Source organism: Bacillus rossius, chromosome 15, assembly GCF_032445375.1.
Source record: "Bacillus rossius redtenbacheri isolate Brsri chromosome 15, Brsri_v3, whole genome shotgun sequence".
NCBI classification, from domain to species: domain Eukaryota; kingdom Metazoa; phylum Arthropoda; class Insecta; order Phasmatodea; family Bacillidae; genus Bacillus; species Bacillus rossius.
The window spans coordinates 1,632,413-1,653,422 of NC_086342.1; the positions used below are offsets into that span (position 1 = coordinate 1,632,413).

The 21,010-nt window shown below is 43.9% G+C and overlaps 1 protein-coding gene across 3 annotated transcripts in view; it reads right to left on the bottom strand.

The window, feature by feature from the left end:
• The window catches only part of LOC134539760 (uncharacterized), a 132,494-nt gene that overhangs the window by 25,893 nt on the left and 85,591 nt on the right, over positions 1-21,010 (bottom strand). For all 3 annotated transcript variants that reach the window (XM_063382039.1, XM_063382037.1, XM_063382038.1), the window contains exon 2: positions 2,786-2,896. In XM_063382039.1, coding sequence (XP_063238109.1) covers positions 2,786-2,896 — 111 coding nt within the window. The remainder of the gene's footprint in view (positions 1-2,785; positions 2,897-21,010) is intronic.

The following is a 21,010-nucleotide window of genomic DNA, read 5'->3' on the forward strand; positions in this document are numbered from 1 at the left end:
ACATTTATTTCAACCGACGTTTCTAAGCCATCGATACAACTGTTACGGCAAAAAATCCTAGAGAGTTTTCGCACAAAAATGGAACCGACTTTCTAATTTTCGCAAGTATTTTTTTAAGTTGCGATTATTTCTTTTGTTATATTCAATGAAGTATGTTCAGCGTATTCTAGGATAGTTTCACGTGGCACGCCAACACGCTTGGTATGTCCTCCGATGATCACGGAAGTGACTATATACGAGTTCATGACGCCAGACGCTGGTCCGCCATTTGGACGAAATAAAAGAAAAAGAGAGTTCTGCGCATGAGCGGAATTTGGGCAACAGATCGGCAACGGATAGGACACCAAAATTCGTTCCAAAAAATAAAATAAAAGAGACTGGCCGTGTCCTATCGTGCAATAGGAATATAACTGGGGGGACATATAGCATATTCAACACCTAAGCCCTTATTCCTGTGTCTTGGAGCAGCGGCCTGATGCTTTCATGGGGGATGTGAATTAAGGATGATTGGTGACCCTGTAGTGTGATTAGTTGAATAACTGGGCGGGTAGCAGTCAGGACTAGATAGAACACACGCTGTCCTGAGGACAATTCCAAAGCAAACTGTGGGAGAAAATGTTCTAATGAGATTGGATTTCGTGGGTTCGAATCCCATATGTAGGGCCCCCTGAAAGTGGTAAATAAAATTTTCAGATTTCGTCATTAAAAATTACCAAAAGCGGTGTTAAAATTCACTTTTAAAACACAAAAGCGGTGCTAAAATTCACTTAAAAACACAAAAGCGGTGCTAAAAACTAAAAAAAAAAAAAGTGTGTTACCGTAAATATATCTGAAATTATTTAAGTTAAATAATTTTACTTGAACCTACTCATTACTGAATACCCTAAACAAATAGGTTACATATATTTATATGACAATACTTTTGATTTAGACACTGATTATTAGTTTGTTCCCATAAACTAATCTGGAAAACTATTAATTCCTTTAACAAAATCTAGGACGCATCACAACTCCGAAATGCCAAATTGATCACAACGACAACAGCTAGAAAACTGCTGTGTACCACAACGCTGAAAAATGTCATTACAGGGCTGCCACAAAGGTTGGGTTAGGTTAGGATAGACTAGGTTAGGTTAGGTTAGGTAAGGTAAGGTAAGGTAAGGTAAGGTTTGATTGTGGTATTTCGGCGTTAAGGTGCATTAGAAACGCACACAAATTCATTCAGTTGTTATTTCGGCGTTGTGGTCAATTTTGACATTCGGCGTTATGGTATTTCGGCTTTATGGTCAATTTTGACATTCGGCGTTATAGTATTTCCGCGTTGTGGTAACGACCCAACAAAATCTATAAAAACTGTTGGCCAACTAATCATCATCGTCACACCATTCGAAAATTAATATTTGTTTACATTTTTCCGCTTTTTGGCGCGATATAGGCTTGTGCCTGGTTCGCCCGATAATCTGCTTGATACTACGACGCTGTTCCAACTATATGCCAGCGCCCCCGGCGGACATGATATGGCCACTCACGTAAGGCTGTTCCAAACACCGTTCGCCCAATCATCTGCTTGCTTTTGTATTTATCCGGTGTCGCTGTTCTAAGCTGACGTCAGTGCCCCGAGCGGTGTGTGTACGCTTTAAAACTTCGCCTGTATGTCTTATCTATCCAAACATTATGCCGGAAAGGAAAATAAACGCCGTAGTTTTGCGTATTTTTACAGTATATTTTTCGGTTTAACATTATAACGTGAGCGTGTGTAAGCTTTTGTTTGCTTTAGTTCATTTATTATTAATGTTTGGCGGCCATGTTGCGGTGTTTGTTTACCATTGACGAGACAAGTCTTTAACCAGTATTTAAATTTCGCGCAAAAACACTGCGATTTCGCGTTTTAATACAAAATTTCGTGTAAAAACGCTGTGTTATGGCGATTTCGCGTAAAAACTGTATTTACTATTTAACGGTGATTTCGCGTTTATCGTCGTTTAATCGCGATCGCGAAAAGAACAGGCCCCTACCCATATGGAAGCAATTTCAGCGGAGCTGTAAGTCAGGTGCGTAGGTTGGTTGCTTGCTGCGGTTTATAATCGACATACATGCTGTAAACTGTGTTGATGTGCATGAGCCAATTATTAAGTTCTATTGGTTAAAACACATCGCCACAGTAATGGTACAATGACATTGACACCAAAAAGCATCGACCCGGGACATTTTCCCTTCTCCATGATCTGTGCATGGGGTAGTGGAAGGGTGCATGAGGTAGTGGAAGGGTGCATGAGGTAGTGGAAGGGTGCATGAAATAGTGGAAGGGTGCATGAAATAGTGGAAGGGTGCATGAAATAGTGGAAGGGTGCATGAGGTAGTGGAAGGGTGCATGAGGTAGTGGAAGGGTGCATGAGGTAGTGGAAGGGTGCATGAGGTAGTGGAAGGGCACTCACCTGCAGGGCGACCAGCGACTTGGCCTGCTCGTGCATGAGGTAGTGGAAGGGTGCATGAGGTAGTGGAAGGGTGCATGAGGTAGGGGTAGCACTCACCTGCAGGGCGACCAGCGACTTGGCCTGCTCGTGCATGAGGTAGTGGAAGGGTGCATGAGGTAGTGGAAGGGTGCATGAGGTAGTGGAAGGGCACTCACCTGCAGGGCGACCAGCGACTTGGCCTGCTCGTGCATGAGGTAGTGGAAGGGTGCATGAGGTAGTGGAAGGGTGCATGAGGTAGTGGAAGGGTGCATGAGGTAGTGGAAGGGTGCATGAGGTAGTGGAAGGGTGCATGAGGTAGGGGTAGCACTCACCTGCAGGGCGACCAGCGACTTGGCCTGCTCGTGCATGAGGTAGTGGAAGGGCCCGGGCGACCTCTGCAGCGGCAGGCAGTCCATGCCCGCGGCCACGCCGCTATCCGGAACCTGAGACACACAGACCTCATACGTCACACCGAGTCCGCCGCACAACCACTTAGGGCGTTCCGTACATGGCTAATTTGCCTAATTTGTACATGCATTACTAAAAAAATGTCTACAGGATAAAATGTACACTAACATTCACTAAATATCACACCTCTGTGGGAGATAATGAACCTGTAATCGCCTTTTCATTTGTCACATTGGATAAAAAAAAGTTACGACACCAATGGAATTTCTTTGAAAAACACGTTTCGGCGATTGTAGCCGGCCAGAGAGGCGATACATAAGTACAGGGACTCTTGAATGCTATTCGTGATCAGACACGTTAAAGAAAAGTCGAGCGTTTACAACGGGAGCTGTGATTGGCGCTCGGAGACAAGGCCCGGCAGGCCAGCCAACCTACTGTCTTCTTCCGGGGCACAGTCGAGCGACAACACGCCACGAAGGAACACACTGCGGCGACGTCAACTTACTGTCGCCATGTCGAGTCACTTCGTGAGAACTAAGGGGTGTTCCTGTTGATTCAACCAAGTTGCCTGGTTTGACTCTCAACTGGTTGACTGCCGTCAGGAGACTCTTTTCGGGCTAATTCCGCAACTAGGCAACTTGTGGACTCGACTTCTCTTCCCGACAGCAGGTCGGTGCGATGTCAGAACCCGAGGAAGCAGGAGCTATCTTCGTGCTTGCTCTCCGCAAGAAGAAAGGAAAAACAGGAGGAAACACGGTCCAAGAAAAGTGTGGGGTTCATCCGTTGTTACAAAAAAGCTGCGATCCTTTTGATTTTATCGTTGTATTCCTCACACCTCATGTCACTGGACTACTACGAACTTTTTTTTTCAATAAACTGCTCCACATTACAACCTCGGTGGACTCAACCAGACGAGTCAAGTGGTAGGGGTTAGAAGGGGGACGGTAGAGGTGGCTACTGGACTGCATAGCTGCACTGCTCGACACCCGTGTGTCTAACTAGTCGACTAGAGTGGAAGGGGCCTAGCCCTGTGACCCCTGTGGCGACGAAGGTACAGTAGCTGTGTACTGGCCCATTGAACACTATGTGCGATAGCTAAAGAATTTCGAGGCTTATATAAAGGTCCATAAATTTCTCAGATGAATAATAATTAAGGACCGGAAAATTTCGCGAGTTCAATGACCTGTAGGATGAACTCCATAGTTATACGTACTTTCGGTCAAATGTCACCCACCCATTGGCTGCTGTCTTGTGAGACGCCCCAACGTAGCAGCCTGTGATTCGATAAAGCGTTGGTTGGGGTGTTTCTCATTGGCCCAGAGTCATCCAGGTGAGTTGTGAGCCAATATCAGAGGCAGCACTGAGGTATAACTCTTTGTATTTTAGCCTATCGTGAAATGAATTCGCGAATTTTTCCGGTCTCTAATAATAATTATTAGGGACCGGAAAAATTCGCGGGTTCAATGACCTGTAGGATGAACTCCATAGTTATACGTACTCTCGGTCAAATGTCACCCACCCATTGGCTGCTGTCTTGTGAGACGCACCAACGTTGCAGCCTGTGATTCGATAAAGCGTTGGTTGGGTGTTTCTCATTGGCCCAGAGTCAACCAAGTGAGTTGTGAGCCAATAGCAGAGGCAGCACTGAGGTATAACTATTTGTATTTTAGCCTATAGCGAAATGAATTCGCGAATTTTTCCGGTCTCTAATAATTACCCACGTAATCAAGTGAGTGAAAGACCAAGCTTCTACAATAGGAGTGGGGGGGGGGGGCGTGGTTCTGGGTGGTTCGATGGGAAGTCACATATTTGTAAAAATTATAATAGCCCCTTACCCTTACAGCTAGTTCATAACAAATAATCGAACATAAGTTTTTTTGTAAAAGTGTGAACTAAATAAACGAAATTAACTTAATACGGTAGCAGTAAAAAGTTCAAATAATTAATTTTAAAAAAAACCGATTTCATACGTCAGATGTGGACTGGAGTACATTATTTTGTTATCTTCCCAGTTTTTATTTTTCAGTTCAAGGGAGGGAGGGAGAGGGGAATCGCCATTTAACTGAATTTTTGGTTTCTACGATGGTTAGGTATTTCGTGAAACCCGTATAAAGAGAGTTAAAAATAGTAGTTATTACCAGAGAGCTCAAGTTTGAAGTCGATTCATTTAAGGAAATTCGTAAGAAATAAAAATGAAAAACCCTAATCAGATGTGAGAAATTAAGTTTTGTAATATTGTGAGATGGAGTGCGGAAGGGAGGGTCAAACCCCTGCGGAATCACTTGGGACTAATGATGTGTCCTTCGTGAACGATTCGTTAAAAATGAACGAATCTTTGAGCGAACGAACGTAGTATATGAATCGTTCGCTATGTAAATAACCGGCTCTTTGAGATCGAGGAAAGTGAACCGGTCAGGCTGACTCGTGACGTTAGGAGTCAGAGCACTCCAGTAATCTCAGTGTCCTCGTGTTCACAAGAGCAAACTATAACTGAGCAGAGAAAATATGCGGGAGTGGGGGTGTGCCCATGAGTACCTAGTATCGAGTTACAGTTATTCATGGATGGACTAGGTTTTTTTTTTATATTAAATTTATCGGTGAGAGCTTTTAAATGTGTTCACGCAAGTTATTGTAACATCTTGAACGCCAGCCATCCCAGCCGACCAGATTGCGATAACCGGCCGTAAGACAATGCCAGCCGCCCAGACGTAACGATACTGGAATGGGTGAACGAGTTCTGACTGTAGTCGTCGGTGGTCAGAACTGAAATAACGATATGAAAGAATCATTACACGGAAATGATTCAAATGAATCGATTCTGCCAAGTGAATCGTTCTGCAGTTTTTTTTTGGACATACGCCATTGCAGTTTTGCACTGTTTTGTAATGGAAAAATTCCGACAAACAAAAATAAATAAAAATATGAAGATAAAATTTCACAGAATACAAAACTGAATCAGCTGATGTGGGAAAAACGGAACCAACGATGAAACTAAACAAGTACCATGGACAACACAACGATGACAGCACAGACGAACACAGAAGGTTTCAAGTGAGAACAGTTGCGACGTTTCATTTGTTCCCGTCACCAGGCACAAACAAACTGTATTAAATCAAATTTCCCCATTGCCTGAATTATTTGAAGAACATAACAAAGCAAAGCAACTAACTCATTGCTATAACTAATTTCTTTGGAAATTCGAGAATCAAAAAAAAAAGTTGGCAGACTTAGTTTTTTTTTGTGGTCGTTCGTTGCTGTATTACGTTTAAGATTTATTTTTTCAAATTTTGAAAACTGCATAAACACAAAGTTTGGGCGCTGAAAATCACAACCTCAGTTTCTACTGAAAAAAAAAAACACTAGCAAAAAAGTACACACAAAATTTTGCTTTGCAGCCATTTTTATTTCAAAGCTAACAAAATAAGTTACATTTGGCAAAAAAAAATATTCCAAAGTATATTTTGCCAATCCATAGAATTCTGAACCAAGAATATTCGTAAATATTAGTTATGTATATATGTTATTATGTTTAAGAAATTCTTATGTTGTATTTATATTTCTCAACCGCGCGATTTTTCAGTTGCCATGTCGCGCCCCAGAGCTGTGGCGGGACTCGAACCAGCGACCCTCGCCGCGAGGGGCGGAGCTGCCCTTGGCCAGAGGTTCCGGCGCATGCGCACTGGCGGAACTAACGTGCAACCCCCCCCCCCCCCCCAACCACATCCCCCTGTCTACCGCCCAGGTAATTACGGCGGCAGCCACCAGCCCAGCTGTACGAAGTACGGTACCCACAGCCCATACAGAGCGATTGTGCGCTGTGTACACTACTGTGACGAGTAATGATAGTCATACGAGTTTGCACTGAGTGAAAACATGTTGAAAATATTCGTGGCATGCACTTTAGGTATCAATTAAATTTTTTTTATAAAAAGCACTGAAATAAAAAGTAACAAAAAAGAAAGAAAAAAACATTGACTGTGTAGGACCTAGCCTTAAAACATAAATAAAGTAACTGTGTTAAAATATTGAGAAATTATGTTTTATAATATATTGTAAACGAAACGTACGAAACATACTACAGTGTCGTAATTTTTAATTTACAAAAAAATTCTACTAAAAACACACTCTGACTTGCGCCTGTATACAGTCACTAACAAAGGAGACACCACGAAAGAGAAGGGGGTTGTACAGAAGGGGTCGCTGTAAACAAAGCCAGACAGCAGGGGCGACACACCAGAATGAATATTTGAGGCCTGGGTTTACAACACCGCCTTGCCTGTAGCAGAGGGAGGAGAGGGGAGAAGGCACTGAAATATAAATATGCAATCGCGCAGGGAGGCTGTAGTTGTTTACACTGCAGCCCGCTAGAGGGTGTTGCTTTCACGAGCCCCAGCAAAGAACACAGCCGCAGAACAGAGGAGGCTAGGACAAGCACCCTGGCGTGGTGCGTGGTAGAAACTGTCCTGTCCAGCCCCAACTATTGTCCAGGCCCGTCCTCTATTAGCTAAGGAGCCCGCCTACTCAGGGGGCGTATCTACGCCAGCAAGGCGGGATGATAAGCGCGACGCTCGCTGGTGCTTCTAGCGCGGTGTCTCCTCTGAGCTGGCGCGCAGTCTTCTCGTCGTCACAGGACAACAATGAAATTTGGGCGGTGACCAAAACCTTAAGTGCTTTCAAGAATCTGTACCGGTTGTTTTATATCTAAAAAAAATTACTCTGAAAACACTCCTTTTTAGCAATTTTATCTCTTATAAAATTACAGTTTATAAACTTAATCCGGAATCAAAACTACTTTTCGGCCCTCAGCGAACTGTTAAATGCTTTTCGTAAGCATAGACCCCACTCGGGTATATCTCGAGTAGTTTTGAAATCGCGTTGTTGTTCCTGAAGCTAAGCTCTGCGCACCGCGTGTGTGCCCGGGTAGGCGGGGGCCTTCTAAAACGGTTAACACGCTATCTCTGTTGCATTTCTGAGCTATGTATTAAAAATTGCAACGTAATTTTAAAGTTGCTATAAATATCAAAGATAGCGTTGCTATTTTATGTACAAAAGCAAATTTTTTTCATAATTTTTCTCAGACTTACACCGACTTTTATCTATACTGATAATTATTTTTTTTTTAATTTGAGTAAAACCTTAATTCATTTTGCAACAATGTTATAATAGCTATTATATATATATATATATATATATATAGGCTCATTGTTAAAATCATCAATAATTTGACTACGCTTGTATGATTATTGCGAAACGTGCGTACTGACGTTATAGCAGAAGTGGATGGGGTGGAGGGTGGGGGTAGAGCTACAGACGAGAGCGACAGGAAAATGACGAACGGCCGACAGCTGTTCGCCGAGGAGAGAGTGGTACGAGCCGAGACGTGAAGGCACAATCACAGCAGCCTGCGTGCGCCGACTTTCTTGGGAAAACACTCCAATCAGTCCGGGGGCTGGTTCTGTCGTGATCTAGCCGCAGTTCGGAGCGGGAAAGTGCAAGTGCGCCTAGACCAGCGATCACGCGCCAGAATAAACGGCGCGTGCTCTGTTGGAAATTGCAGTAAATTTACTGACTTTTCTAAATAAACGAAGACGTCTTCGTAATTTAAAAAAAAAAACTGAACCTCCATGGATACTACGCCGAGTTTTGACTTGCGAGATCCCCGAACAAGCACACGATGCATGCTCCCTTGTCTGCATGACTTGAACCCAGCATGAATAGGCGTAAAGGCTTCGGCCTGGGACGCACCTAGAGTCTTCCCTAACCCAGACCCTCCCAAACAAAATACACTTAGTTTTAGTTAGGTAAAAAAAAAAAAAAATCTAGTCTTGTTTATTGCCAGGATACTCGATACAATTTGGGAACGCTGAAATGTTTTTTTTTTCCTTTTCGTTTTAAAATCTTCTTTACATAATGGACTATATTATACCTGCTAAATTCATTTCCTTCCGTTATTGTCAAAGCTATTAGGATGGTAATATATTATCGTAAAAAAAACCTTATTTAACAAACGATAAATATTAATTTGAAGTTTATTTTTACTACTATTTATTTAATTCATACATTTAATTGCGGTATAAAAATTTCAACTGATATTTGATTGTATTAGCGCTCTCTATGAATTGCCAAAAGAACCAGGTAGCCGCAGTAGCGCTATCTATGGAGTCTATTTGAAACACTGCCGCTGGCTTCCCCGGGATGAGACACGTGACACGTGACACGCAGCAGCCATTAGCGGTCCACTGGCTTCTGTAAACACCGCGGCCAGAGGGCTTATCTGCCGCGAGGAACGACACTCTCTCCTCTTGGAGACGTCATGTTGCTTTCAACAGCAGGGAGAATTGCATTCTTTACGCCTCTTCCTCCCCCTTCAACCATGGCACACACACGGTGCGCAGAGCTTCAGGAGAAACAACGCGATATGAAAACCGCTCGAGATATCCGAGTGGGGTCTGCTCACGAAAAGTTATTTACGAATTCGCTGAGTGTCGATGAGTAGTTTGGTTCCCTGATTCAGCGGAGGCGAGCGTACCCGGACAGAGTGTGTCGCGGTTGGCAGCCCTGGGCCGTGGTAACGGTACGCGGCGCGCTAATTAGCCAGCCCGCCGCCGGGCGCGCTAGCTGCAGTGGGTCGGCGCCTCCAGGATAGACTCTAGACTCCTCAGTCCTCAGTCCTCTGCACACTCGGGCCACTGGCTACTGATGCGTGACTAGAGACCGGAAAAATTCGCGGGTTCATTTCATGATATGTACAGTCCCAGAAATTTCGCGGATTCCTCTGGCCTCAGGATAGAATTCAAAGTTATAGGTGTGCTCGACCCATGTTTACTTTCCCATTGGTTGATTTCTTAGCGAGAACATTGTTAGCCTTGTTAATTGTCACTAACTGATTCGCTCACTCCTCTCCTTGCTGGACATCGTTGGCTCACGGTCGTAGAGGGGCGTGTCCAGATAACTGCGGACCAATCACGAACACAGTGCGACAGTGTGGAGGTTTGCAACCTAGCTTGCGACTAAATGAATGCGCGAAAATTCCGTGGCTCTAATGATGTGCTATAATCCAAACAACTGTATCTTTATATTGCTTCTGTGATCGACTCACAGTTTATCTGAAGGACTTTGAGCCAACGAAAAACCTTCAACCAAAAAAGTATCGAATCGCAAGGGTCCCGGTTGACAGGTGTCACGAGTCAATAGCCAATGAGCAGGTGGCATTTGCCTGAGTGTGTAGGGGAATGTGGAGTCTATCCTAGAGGTCATCGAAATCGCGAATTTTTCCCGTCTCTATGCGTGACGCGTCTCAACAGTAGCGACCGGAAACTTTCGCGATTTGAGTGAACTCTACTATACATACCCGGGGAAATGACACGTGTTCTTTGGATGCCGACTGGTGAGACACCTCGACTACGTAACTTCGTTGGTGAGAATTTATAAGTGGGCAAGAGTCTTCGTGACAAATTGTGAGCCAATAAGAGAAGCAACATTTGAGCAATAAGTATTTGAATTTCAGCCTATCGCGAAATGAATGAGCGAATTTCCCCGCGATAAATGGGTGGTTTTACAACGTTTTGAAGAACAATTAGTACAATTAAAAAAATAACAAAATTTAGATGACACAGCCATACGCAATCCGGACAGAGAGTAACAGATTCGTAAAATGTTCGTGTCTCTATCACTGGGCGGTCACATTTCATCTGGGTAATCGTGAACAGCTGAATCATGGACGACCCAGATACGACGTCTCGCAAGTCAGCAACCAGCGAACAGACATCTACCCGAGCATACACGGAAGTTTCTAAGCTTATATAACGTGCTTTACTTTGATTGGCCCAAGATTCTTGCAACCTTCCCGGGGCGGTACTGAGCCAATAACAAGCAGAGAGTAGCTGTGACCTTGTGACCTTGATCCACCGGAGGATTAACAGCAGGGTTGCCAACCCGTGCGGTAACTGTAGGGCCATACGGTAATATAGGTTTGTGTACATGCAGTCATATCTTATGTATTGTTATTTAAAACATTTTGCCAGTATTTTTATATTTAACTTCTCAGAAATACCACGCAGATTTTATTTTAACATACATATTATCGAAAGAGTCTTAACTTCAAAACGTTTTAAAACTCAAGTAAAATGAACGGTATAACATTTATGTTATTATATTTAAACAGCGAAGACTATTTTTTTTTTGTGTTATATTTAATTTAATTATTTTTGCTTGAAACATATTTCTGATTTTACTAAGTTGTTGAAAGAAAACCCTTTTCTTTATTGGTCACTAACTTATGGCACATTTTTAGGGGGTGGGGTTAGTGTACAGTAATTGTGCGGTAATTTTATTACAACTGCCCCACAGTGTTGCCAACCTTGATTAACAGACCGACGATGGCAGTGGCTAATTAACACTCTGTAGACACTAGAGCACGTCAAGGTCCGTTGAGGCCAGTTTGAAGCGGAAATAATACGAATAACCGTAGTTTTAACACATCCACCAATACCATCGTGTTTCTCCGTTAAGTACATTTCCCCCCTCCCCCTCATCAAAGATTTATACATTACAAACTGCTCGGTAGCCTCGAGTTAGCATTAGAACAGTTTATTTTTTAATCTCCATGATTTAATATACGAAATATGCGAAATGGCTAATCTAGTCGGGGTTTCATTTGGGGAAGTGACCCTTCCGAAGTGAAAAAAAATAGCGAGTGTAACTCGGTACATGTGATAAAAGTTAAATTTATTTGGCAATACAAACCTCGACTAGTAAGTATATCGTAAGGGGTGAAATGGCAGAGAGAGCAAAATAAATAAGTCAATTTTTTTCTAAATAAAACATGAATTAGCATAATTATTACTCGAAAATAATACGTCATGATTTCAATAATTATTGTTCAATCAATACTGAATAATTAACAATTACTATTACTCACTGCTGAAATACTTAAACCATAAAGAAAATTGATTTTTGTAAATACCAAAGCTAGGATTGATTATAATAAATGATTTTTAATTTAATTCTACATTATGTAGGATATATAAATTAGACGTGATCGAGCATTTTTCTAGACAGATTTTGTAGTTCTGCAAATATAATTGAGTTATAGTGCAAAAAACACACCACAATTTATTCATAGGCATTGATAATGTTCTGCCATCGAATGAATGAGACTGTATTAATACCCCAAAGAGAATTAAGCATCAACAATGCAATAGTCCCTGCCAGGAGACGAAGAAAGCATCAGCAATTATGCAATAGCCATTGCCAGAAGACGAACAAAGCATCAGCAACAATGCAATAGCCGTTGCAAAGAGACGAAAAAAGCATCAGGAACAATGTAATAGCCATTGTTAGAAGACGAACAAAGCATTAGCAACAATGCAATAGCCATTGTTATAAGACGAACAAAGCATTAGCAACAATGCAATAGCCATTGTTAGAAGACGAACAAAGCATTAGCAACAATGCAATAGACATTGCCAGGAGAAGAAAAAAAAACATAAGCAACAATGCAATAGCGACAGACTAGAATCCAAATACGGTTACTTGTTTGTTGCTTCGGTAATTGGGCCAGAGTTTATCTGAAGGACTCTGAGCCAATGGATAACCTTCCAAACAAAGAAATATCTAATCAAAATCATTTCAGTAAACAGGAGTCACGGGGCAATAGCCAATGAGTATTTGTAAATTACCCGAGTTCATCCTAGAGGTAATTTAAAACGCATATATTTCCAGTTTGTAAATACGCGTGGCTCTACTAATCATGAAACTTTGTAATCGCAAGTCTAGCAAGGAACAAGAGCTCAGCAGCGAGGAGACAAGGTTGCCGCTTCCTGGATGGCCTCGTCCAACCACGGACCGCGCTGTCACGGTCAACGACCACAAAGCCAGAAGTCTGGCAACCCTGCGTTGTCTTCCCGTGCCCGCATGCAACCACCGACTACACTGCCATCTGCGAACCCACAATCAAGTAACGTGATAGGAAGTGCGTGATGACGGAATATATATATATATACATATATATATGTGTGTGTGTGTGTGTGTGTGTGTGTGTGTGTAGATTGTGAACTTTTTTTTGGAAGCGCGAACGGAGGCACCAAATAACTATCATTCTCGCCCCAATACTTGTTTATTCCCAGGAACCTCGCGATACAATTTCAGAATGCTGAAACTTTTTTTTTTTGTAAACAGTGCATCTTTACATAATATACTATAATATCGTATACCTGCTAATTTCTTAATTTACTAGAGAAGCGATCAGGTGGTAACAAATTACCGTAAATAACCACATTTAACAAACATAAATATTATTATCTTTGAAAGATTTGTGCAATGGGAGTGCATGACTTGATGTAAGTTTTTGGACATACGCCATTGCTAAGAACTTTTTCTGTTGAAGAAAAAATAAAAAAAATAAAAATAAGAAATATATAAATAAAACAAAATTAAGCAAAAAATTGCTGTTGTCAACAAAATATTCCGTAACAGGAATATGGTCAACAAAACAAAGAAAAACAAAGAAAAATGTACAAAGAGAACGAAAAAAAAAACCACAAATGATGACGACACACAAATATTGAACCCAAAAAATTCAGCACAACGGTTGAAACGAAACAAAAACACGACAAAACGAAAAGACGAAACAAACACAATAGTTTTCCAAAACAGAATAGAACGATAAAAAAAACCACAAATGATGACAGCACAAAAATGTTGTGTTGAATTATTTTGGGTTCAATATTTTGTGCTGTCATCATTTGTGGGGTTTTTTTATCGTTCTATTCCGTTTTGGAAAACTATTGTGTTTGTTTCGTCTTTTCGTTTTGTCGTGTTTTTGTTTCGTTTCAACCGTTGTGCTGAAATTTTTGGGTTCAATATTTCTGTGTCGTCATCATTTGTGGGGGTTTTTTTTTTTCGTTCTCTTTGTACATTTTTCTTTGTTTTTCTTTGTTTTGTTGACCATATTCCTGTTACGGAATATTTTGTGGTGTTTATATCCTAGTTGACAACAGCAATTTTTTTTGCTTGATTTTGTGTTTTTTTGTCTTTTTTGGGTTTTATTTATTTATTTTTTAGTTTTTCTTCAACAGAAAAAGTTCTTAGCAATGGCGTATGTACAAAAACTTACATCAAGTCAAACATAAATATTAAATAATAATTTACGTTTTACTACTATTTGTTGTTTAATTCATACATTAAATAACGTCATAAATATTTAATAACTACTATTAACAAACACTATGATTTTAATAAATAACTAGCTGATGCTTTTTTCGTCTCCTGGCAACGGCTACTGCATTGTTGCTGATGCTTTCTTCGTCTCATGGCAACGGCTATTGTATTCTTGCTGATGCTTCGTTCGTCTCCTGGCAACGGCTATTGCATTCTTGCTGATGCTTCGTTCGTCTCCTGGCAACGGCTATTGCATTGTTGCTAATGCTCTCTTCGGCTACTGCATAGTGGCGCTGTCTGCCGTGTCGTTGGAGCTATTCGGTTGGCACCGCTGGTCTGTGCGCCTCTGTCGGCGAGTCTGCTCTGCGCGCGGAAGTGTCGCCGTCAAGGTCGAGCGGCGGACTCGAGCCGGGATGCGGTGTTGCCGGCGCGCGAGCTGGCAACCCCGCGGCTGCCACGACCTCCAGGCACCTCGGGCACGGACTCCGCAGGAACTTTGAATATATGTACTGCATAGAAGTTGCGAGTGGATAGGATTTACTCTACGTTTTTCAGAAGCGTATGATGAGCAGCTTGGGAACTTCACCGCTGCAGTGCGCTGCCGTAACGCCCTGTATCGTCTTAGTTGTCATTTACACGTTAGAGCGCAGCACTGTCGCCCGCTGTCATTCCCCGCAACCCCAACATATCATTCACTGCAGCTCAAGGTCGTTCAACATGAGGGGGAAGGGGTGTTTGAAGAGTTCGAAACTTGTCCGCTAGGGACCACCACAAGTCGATGCCCTAGAGATGGTGGCGATTGCGGGCGGTGAATTAACCAACTACCTCAAAACCGTATTAGAAATTTTAACCTGGGCTGGCGACTTCTATACAGTATATATATTCAAAGGCAGGAAGGAGCACATTCGGCAGGGGGAAGTACTCGCCAGTCACGCATAGCTAGAGACCTGCAAATTTCGCGGGTTCATTCGGTGATAGGCTAGAATTCAAACACATATACCTCTTAGATAATTTTGCTATAGGCTTACTGTTCATCTGGACGAATCTCAACCAGTTATAAACCCTCAACCAAAGAAGGATCGAATCACAGACAAACCAGTCGAGACGACTCACAAGTCAGCAGCCAATGAACAGTTGGCATTTGCCCGAGTGTGTAGAGGATATTGGAGTCTATCCTGAAGGTCATTAAACCCGCGAATTTTTCGGTTCTCTACTTATAATACGAAACTCGGACACGAAAACTTCGTTAAAATTTCTGTCTATAATTACAGAATGCTACTGGAAAAATAAGTGAAAGATTTCACTCGGGGTGATAATACGTCATTAGAAGATGTACATGCTGGGCTAGTGTAAAATATTATCTATGTACGCGTGTATCTGCACCAACATACACTTTCAATTCATCGTTACAAGAATTTACATGGAAAATGTTGTTTTTGAGATACTCTACAGTACAAAAATTAAAAAAAAATTACTACGGAGTATATTTTACAATTTTTTTACTGCTGAGTGAGACAGATAATTATTATGTAAAATTAAAAAAAAAAAAGTTCAGGTTGCTTCAAATGATTGATAAATTCTTGACATTACACAGCTGCTTGCAAATAAATCGCTGGCGTTCACCCCTACAAGTGTATTTCTCACAGTTGTGGATTACTACATGTGAGTCAGTGGGGCCGGTTAGTTGGTTCTTCCTCCGAGCACGCCGGCACGCCGCCGGCACGATGAATGACGGCCTGTGATCTGGTTGCCTGGCCTGTGCGTGCACGTGTCAAGAGCTGCCGGCATGACCGCGAGGCCTCTGCTGAGCCCGGGTTCACATGGCTGCGCTGCGGGAGCGCGTGTGAACCAGGCTCGTCGCCGCTGGACCACTAGCTGACTCATCCTCCCTTGAGACTGACCTTTACATTACTTCCCGCAGGCGTCGTCTCAACATCATCTTACTTACAATGAAAGACCCGTGTTTAAAAGCATAATAACGTACTTGATCCAACTAAGGCCACCTTAAGTTTTGATTATTAATTTTTAAAAAAATTTCAAATTAATTATACGAGCTACACGATTTTACCAAAACTTACTCGATCCGTTCTACTCATGTTGAAAATTTCTTAACTGCAATACTTTCATAGTTAGCCATATATCAATTCCCCCCCCCCCCCCCCCAAACACACACAAATAAGTGACGAGTTGCCTTGTTAGGAGCGAAGTGTTGCAAATAAGACCACACAATGATATTTACATGGACAAGTTATAAAAAAAATTCTGAACATGTTTGAATGGTACTAAATTATTAAAATAGAACATAATCGAAGCTCATTGATATCTGGAGGTATTATTACACATTTAAAAATGATTTTATAGCAAGGGAAAAACAAAAAAAAAATATGCACACGGTGGACAATACAAGATCTCTCTGATCAGTCAGTCCAACACACTCAGGGCATGTGTACACATTTATAGAGACATTCACATTGTATGTTACTATAAACTTAAGCATAGCTTTGTGTCAGGGGCACAAAAAACCTTTCTAGGCACAATGGGTAGAGACCGGAAAAATTCGCGGATTAATTTCGCGGTAGGCTAGACTCCAAACTCGTTCACCTTCATTCTGAGTCAGTGATTGGACCACCGTTTACCTGAAGGACTCTAAGCCAGTGAAAACCCTTCAACAAAAGAAGTATCAAATTACAAGTATCCCAGGTAACACGTGTCACGAGTCATTATCCAATGAGCAGGTGCAATTATTTGTCCTAGTACATAGAGGATCTTGGAGTCTATCCTAGAGGTCATTGAAATCGCGAATTATTCCAGTCTCTAACAATGGAGGACCCCTCGCCGGCGCAGCTGTCTCGCGGTGACGTCAGCGCGGACACACGGCTCTGGTCGCAGACAATGAGCACACTCTCGCGTCTCGCCTCGTCCCGCGCGACAAGCAGCACTCTGCCAGCCACTGCTCAGCCCTGCAGTCGGGGAAGCCTTCTCTTCACAGGCGAGAGAGCCACAACCCCAAGTTCATGCTCTTTTTCCGTATCTTTGATGCAGCTATCCTAACCAAATCAACCGTCCACGATGTTTTAAAGTATTTATAATGTAGCTAACCTAACCTAATTGAACATTAGTATCCTTTTATCAACAGGGGCGTAGCCAGGTTTTTTTTTTTTAGGGGTTCTACCATCCCCCCCCCCTTTAGCACCAAATCTTTAATTAATTTTTTATTCATCACTCAAACAAATTTTCATATTAAAATTAATAAAAATTTTACCATTACAATATTTAAATTTAAGTACCGAAAACTGCTAAAATAGCACTATTTTACACCTTACAATCCAAATTTTCCCGGGGGAGGATCCCCGGACCCCCCGATTTAATACGGTGGGGGGGGGGGGAAGCTTCTTAACACCCCCCATACACAAATCCTGGCTACGCCACTGTTTATCAACACCGCCATATTTATTTACAATGAACAAAAAAAAAAGATGCACGATCGGGCGTTTGGCTCTCTCGTCTGTGAAAAGAAGGTTTCCCCTGCAGTTAGGTCCACGGTGCCGGACCGCCAGGGCAGCACTTGTGTATCGGCAACAACCCCAACTGAGTGAAACACTGCTGCTACCTGAATGGTCACACATTGCTACAGCTACCACTTCAATTTTACAAAAAAAAAAAAAAAAAAAAAAAAAAAAAAAAAAACATATATAGGCCTATCACTAAAAAAAAATCTATAACGCATTTTTCTATTCCTTTTACTATAATCAAGAAAGTTTCACTTAATGTAATGCACGAAAATAATTCCACAATACTTGGCGATTACAACATATTCAATGTTTAGTAATAACATGAGTAAGTAAACGTTTTTACACATGGAGGTATTATCGTATTGATTTTTCCTTAAAACCAGGTATATGTGTATTACAAAAGTAATTCTAATTTCTAACATAATTCTTATTTCACATGCGAACGAGCGTGACTCACAACTACGGGTCGCGCGAATGAACGATGAACAGATGTTTGACACGCCTACATCCATGTGACGGAATGCACTGGCACGGGTGCGCGGGAGTGGAACCAGGAACGCGAGGTGCATGTGGAGCGCAGTGCGGCGCGCGCCGCCAGTACGCCGGGCTCCTCGCAGTGCGGCGCGCACCGCCAGTACGCCGGGCTCCTCGCAGTGCGTCGCGCGCCGCCAGTACGCCGGGCTCCTCGCAGTGCGTCGCGCGCCGCCAGTACGCCGGGCTCCTCGCAGTGCGGCGCGCGCCGCCAGTACGCCGGGCTCCTCGCAGTGCGGCGCGCGCCGCCAGTACGCCGGGCTCCTCGCAGTGCGTCGCGCGCCGCCAGTACGCCGGGCTCCTCGCAGTGCGTCGCGCGCCGCCAGTACGCCGGGCTCCTCGCAGTGCGTCGCGCGCCGCCAGTACGCCGGGCTCCTCGCAGTGCGTCGCGCGCCGCCAGTACGCCGGGCTCCTCGCAGTGCGTCGCGCGCCGCCAGTACGCCGGGCTCCTCGCAGTGCGTCGCGCGCCGCCAGTACGCCGGGCTCCTCGCAGTGCGTCGCGCGCCGCCAGTACGCCGGGCTCCTCGCAGTGCGGCGCGCGCCGCCAGTACGCCGGGCTCCTCGCAGTGCGGCGCGCGCCGCCAGTACGCCGGGCTCCTCGCAGTGCGTCGCGCGCCGCCAGTACGCCGGGCTCCTCGCAGTGCGGCGCGCGCCGCCAGTACGCCGGGCTCCTCGCAGTGCGGCGCGCGCCGCCAGTACGCCGGGCTCCTCGCAGTGCGTCGCGCGCCGCCAGTACGCCGGGCTCCTCGCAGTGCGTCGCGCGCCGCCAGTACGCCGGGCTCCTCGCAGTGCGTCGCGCGCCGCCAGTACGCCGGGCTCCTCGCAGTGCGTCGCGCGCCGCCAGTACGCCGGGCTCCTCGCAGTGCGTCGCGCGCCGCCAGTACGCCGGGCTCCTCGCAGTGCGTCGCGCGCCGCCAGTACGCCGGGCTCCTCGCAGTGCGTCGCGCGCCGCCAGTACGCCGGGCTCCTCGCAGTGCGTCGCGCGCCGCCAGTACGCCGGGCTCCTCGCAGTGCGGCGCGCGCCGCCAGTACGCGACACGCGACCCGCTGGCCTGTAGCCCCGGGCGCCGCGCGGCCGGACACAGAACAACCAGCGTGCCAGAGGCGCAGCAGCCGGAGAGGCGCTCTGAACACGGACCCAACTGTTCAAGCCACTCGTCAGCCCGGGAACAATGTGTGCAGGGCTTCACGAGAAACTGCTGTTCGATATATCACAATCGCGTCTGTTTACGAAAAAAAAAAAAAAAAACATTCAAGAATACGCCGAGGCGCATGAGAAGTTATGTTGCAGTTTTTATTCCATATTTAAACTACTTTATAAGAGTGTAAACGGCTAAAATTCGTCTTGAAACATCCCGTACAGACTTTTCAAAGTCCTCAAGAGACTTGCATTATCACACATTTACCTTCATTTTTTCCGCATTACACCTAATTTTATGCTCACAAATCATATCTCATTATTGTCCTATGCACGGCGACAAGAACGCGTTCCAGTTCAGAGGTGACACCGCGCTAGAAGCATTATCGAGCGTAACCAAAACATTCACCCCTGACCAGCAATGGTCCATTAGAACAGTACATGTCTACCGGGGAAACTTGTAAAACAACTGAAATCTGATTCACAATGGAGCTGTTTGAACTGTGAATGCATTAAAAAGTCAAATATATCAAATACACGGAATTTTTTTCTCATTTTTATTCACCAGGTGACAGTAGAATTAGTTCCCCAATCACTCATAGGATTATTATTAGTATCCTTTATACCGAAGCATTAACGTTTTTAGGTCAGTTATGGGCGTTCTAAATTACAGCAACCGCACTCTCGCTGTCTCGGTGAAGTGCGAATAACTGGCTTCGCTAATCGGTGACAATCAACCAAGAAGGCATGAACATGAACATGGGGTCGTCATATTTCCCAACGCTGAGCCTTTTAGCGTGCAGCTGGAGCAGAGTTGCACACCAAGGCCGGCCACGCGACACAGTTGTGTCTGGAGTCACGCGTCCAAGCCACAACACGCCTGTGGCTCTCGTCCACTGTGTGGCCCGCCCCAGGGACTTCACATCCACGGCGGAGACACTTAGGGCCGCTTGCAGAGTCAGGCGAGTCAAGTCCGAGAAAAAAACTTGGCAGGTTAATCAAATGGAAGAATACTCCACTTCGTCTCAAGTCACGACTGTGCAAGCCGGCCTTAGACACAGTTTCTTTAAGTAAAACTTCGTTGCTGAGGGCCGCTGCTACAATTTTCGATCGTTTCGAAAATTCCGATCGCGTGAGGGGAATAGCCAGACACGTGGTAAGGTAAGCAGAGAGAAAAGTGCGTCAGCGGCGACGCCACTTTAACGCACGCGTTAGCGGTCGAATGGGAAGATGGCAAAAAAAAAAAGGGGGAGGGGGAATAGGTACGTAGCGGAGCATGCTGTATGCTAGTTGTAATGGCCGGAAGAGGAGACGGCAGGGGAGAGGTGGAAATGACGCAGCAATTCTCGTACTCTGCTTGAATTTGTATACCCCTCAGTTTTTTTTATCCCTTCAATTGAGATCATACACGCATCCTTACTCTACTCAATTATCTTGTTGAATAAAATAATACTTTAAAATTTATCTCTAGTTATTCCTTATAAGCAAGAAGTTTCACTTCTGCCACGTTTTGACTCCACGCACATTTTTTTAAAAAAATAGCTTTGCAACCACCCACTAGCTAGTAACTTTCATAATATACAACCAACATAGCTACTTTGATTGTGAGAAATAATGCATGAACTATTATCTGACAAACAAACCAGTGAAAGTTAATCCATTTTATTTTGTTGGCCACAAATATCGTGGTAACGCATACCAGAAATTTTAAATCTTCTACTAATTTAGATAGACTATGAAATATTTTTAATCACAAAACGGCATTAAGTGTTCCTCACACAGTTTAAATTCCGTTTAATTAACATTAT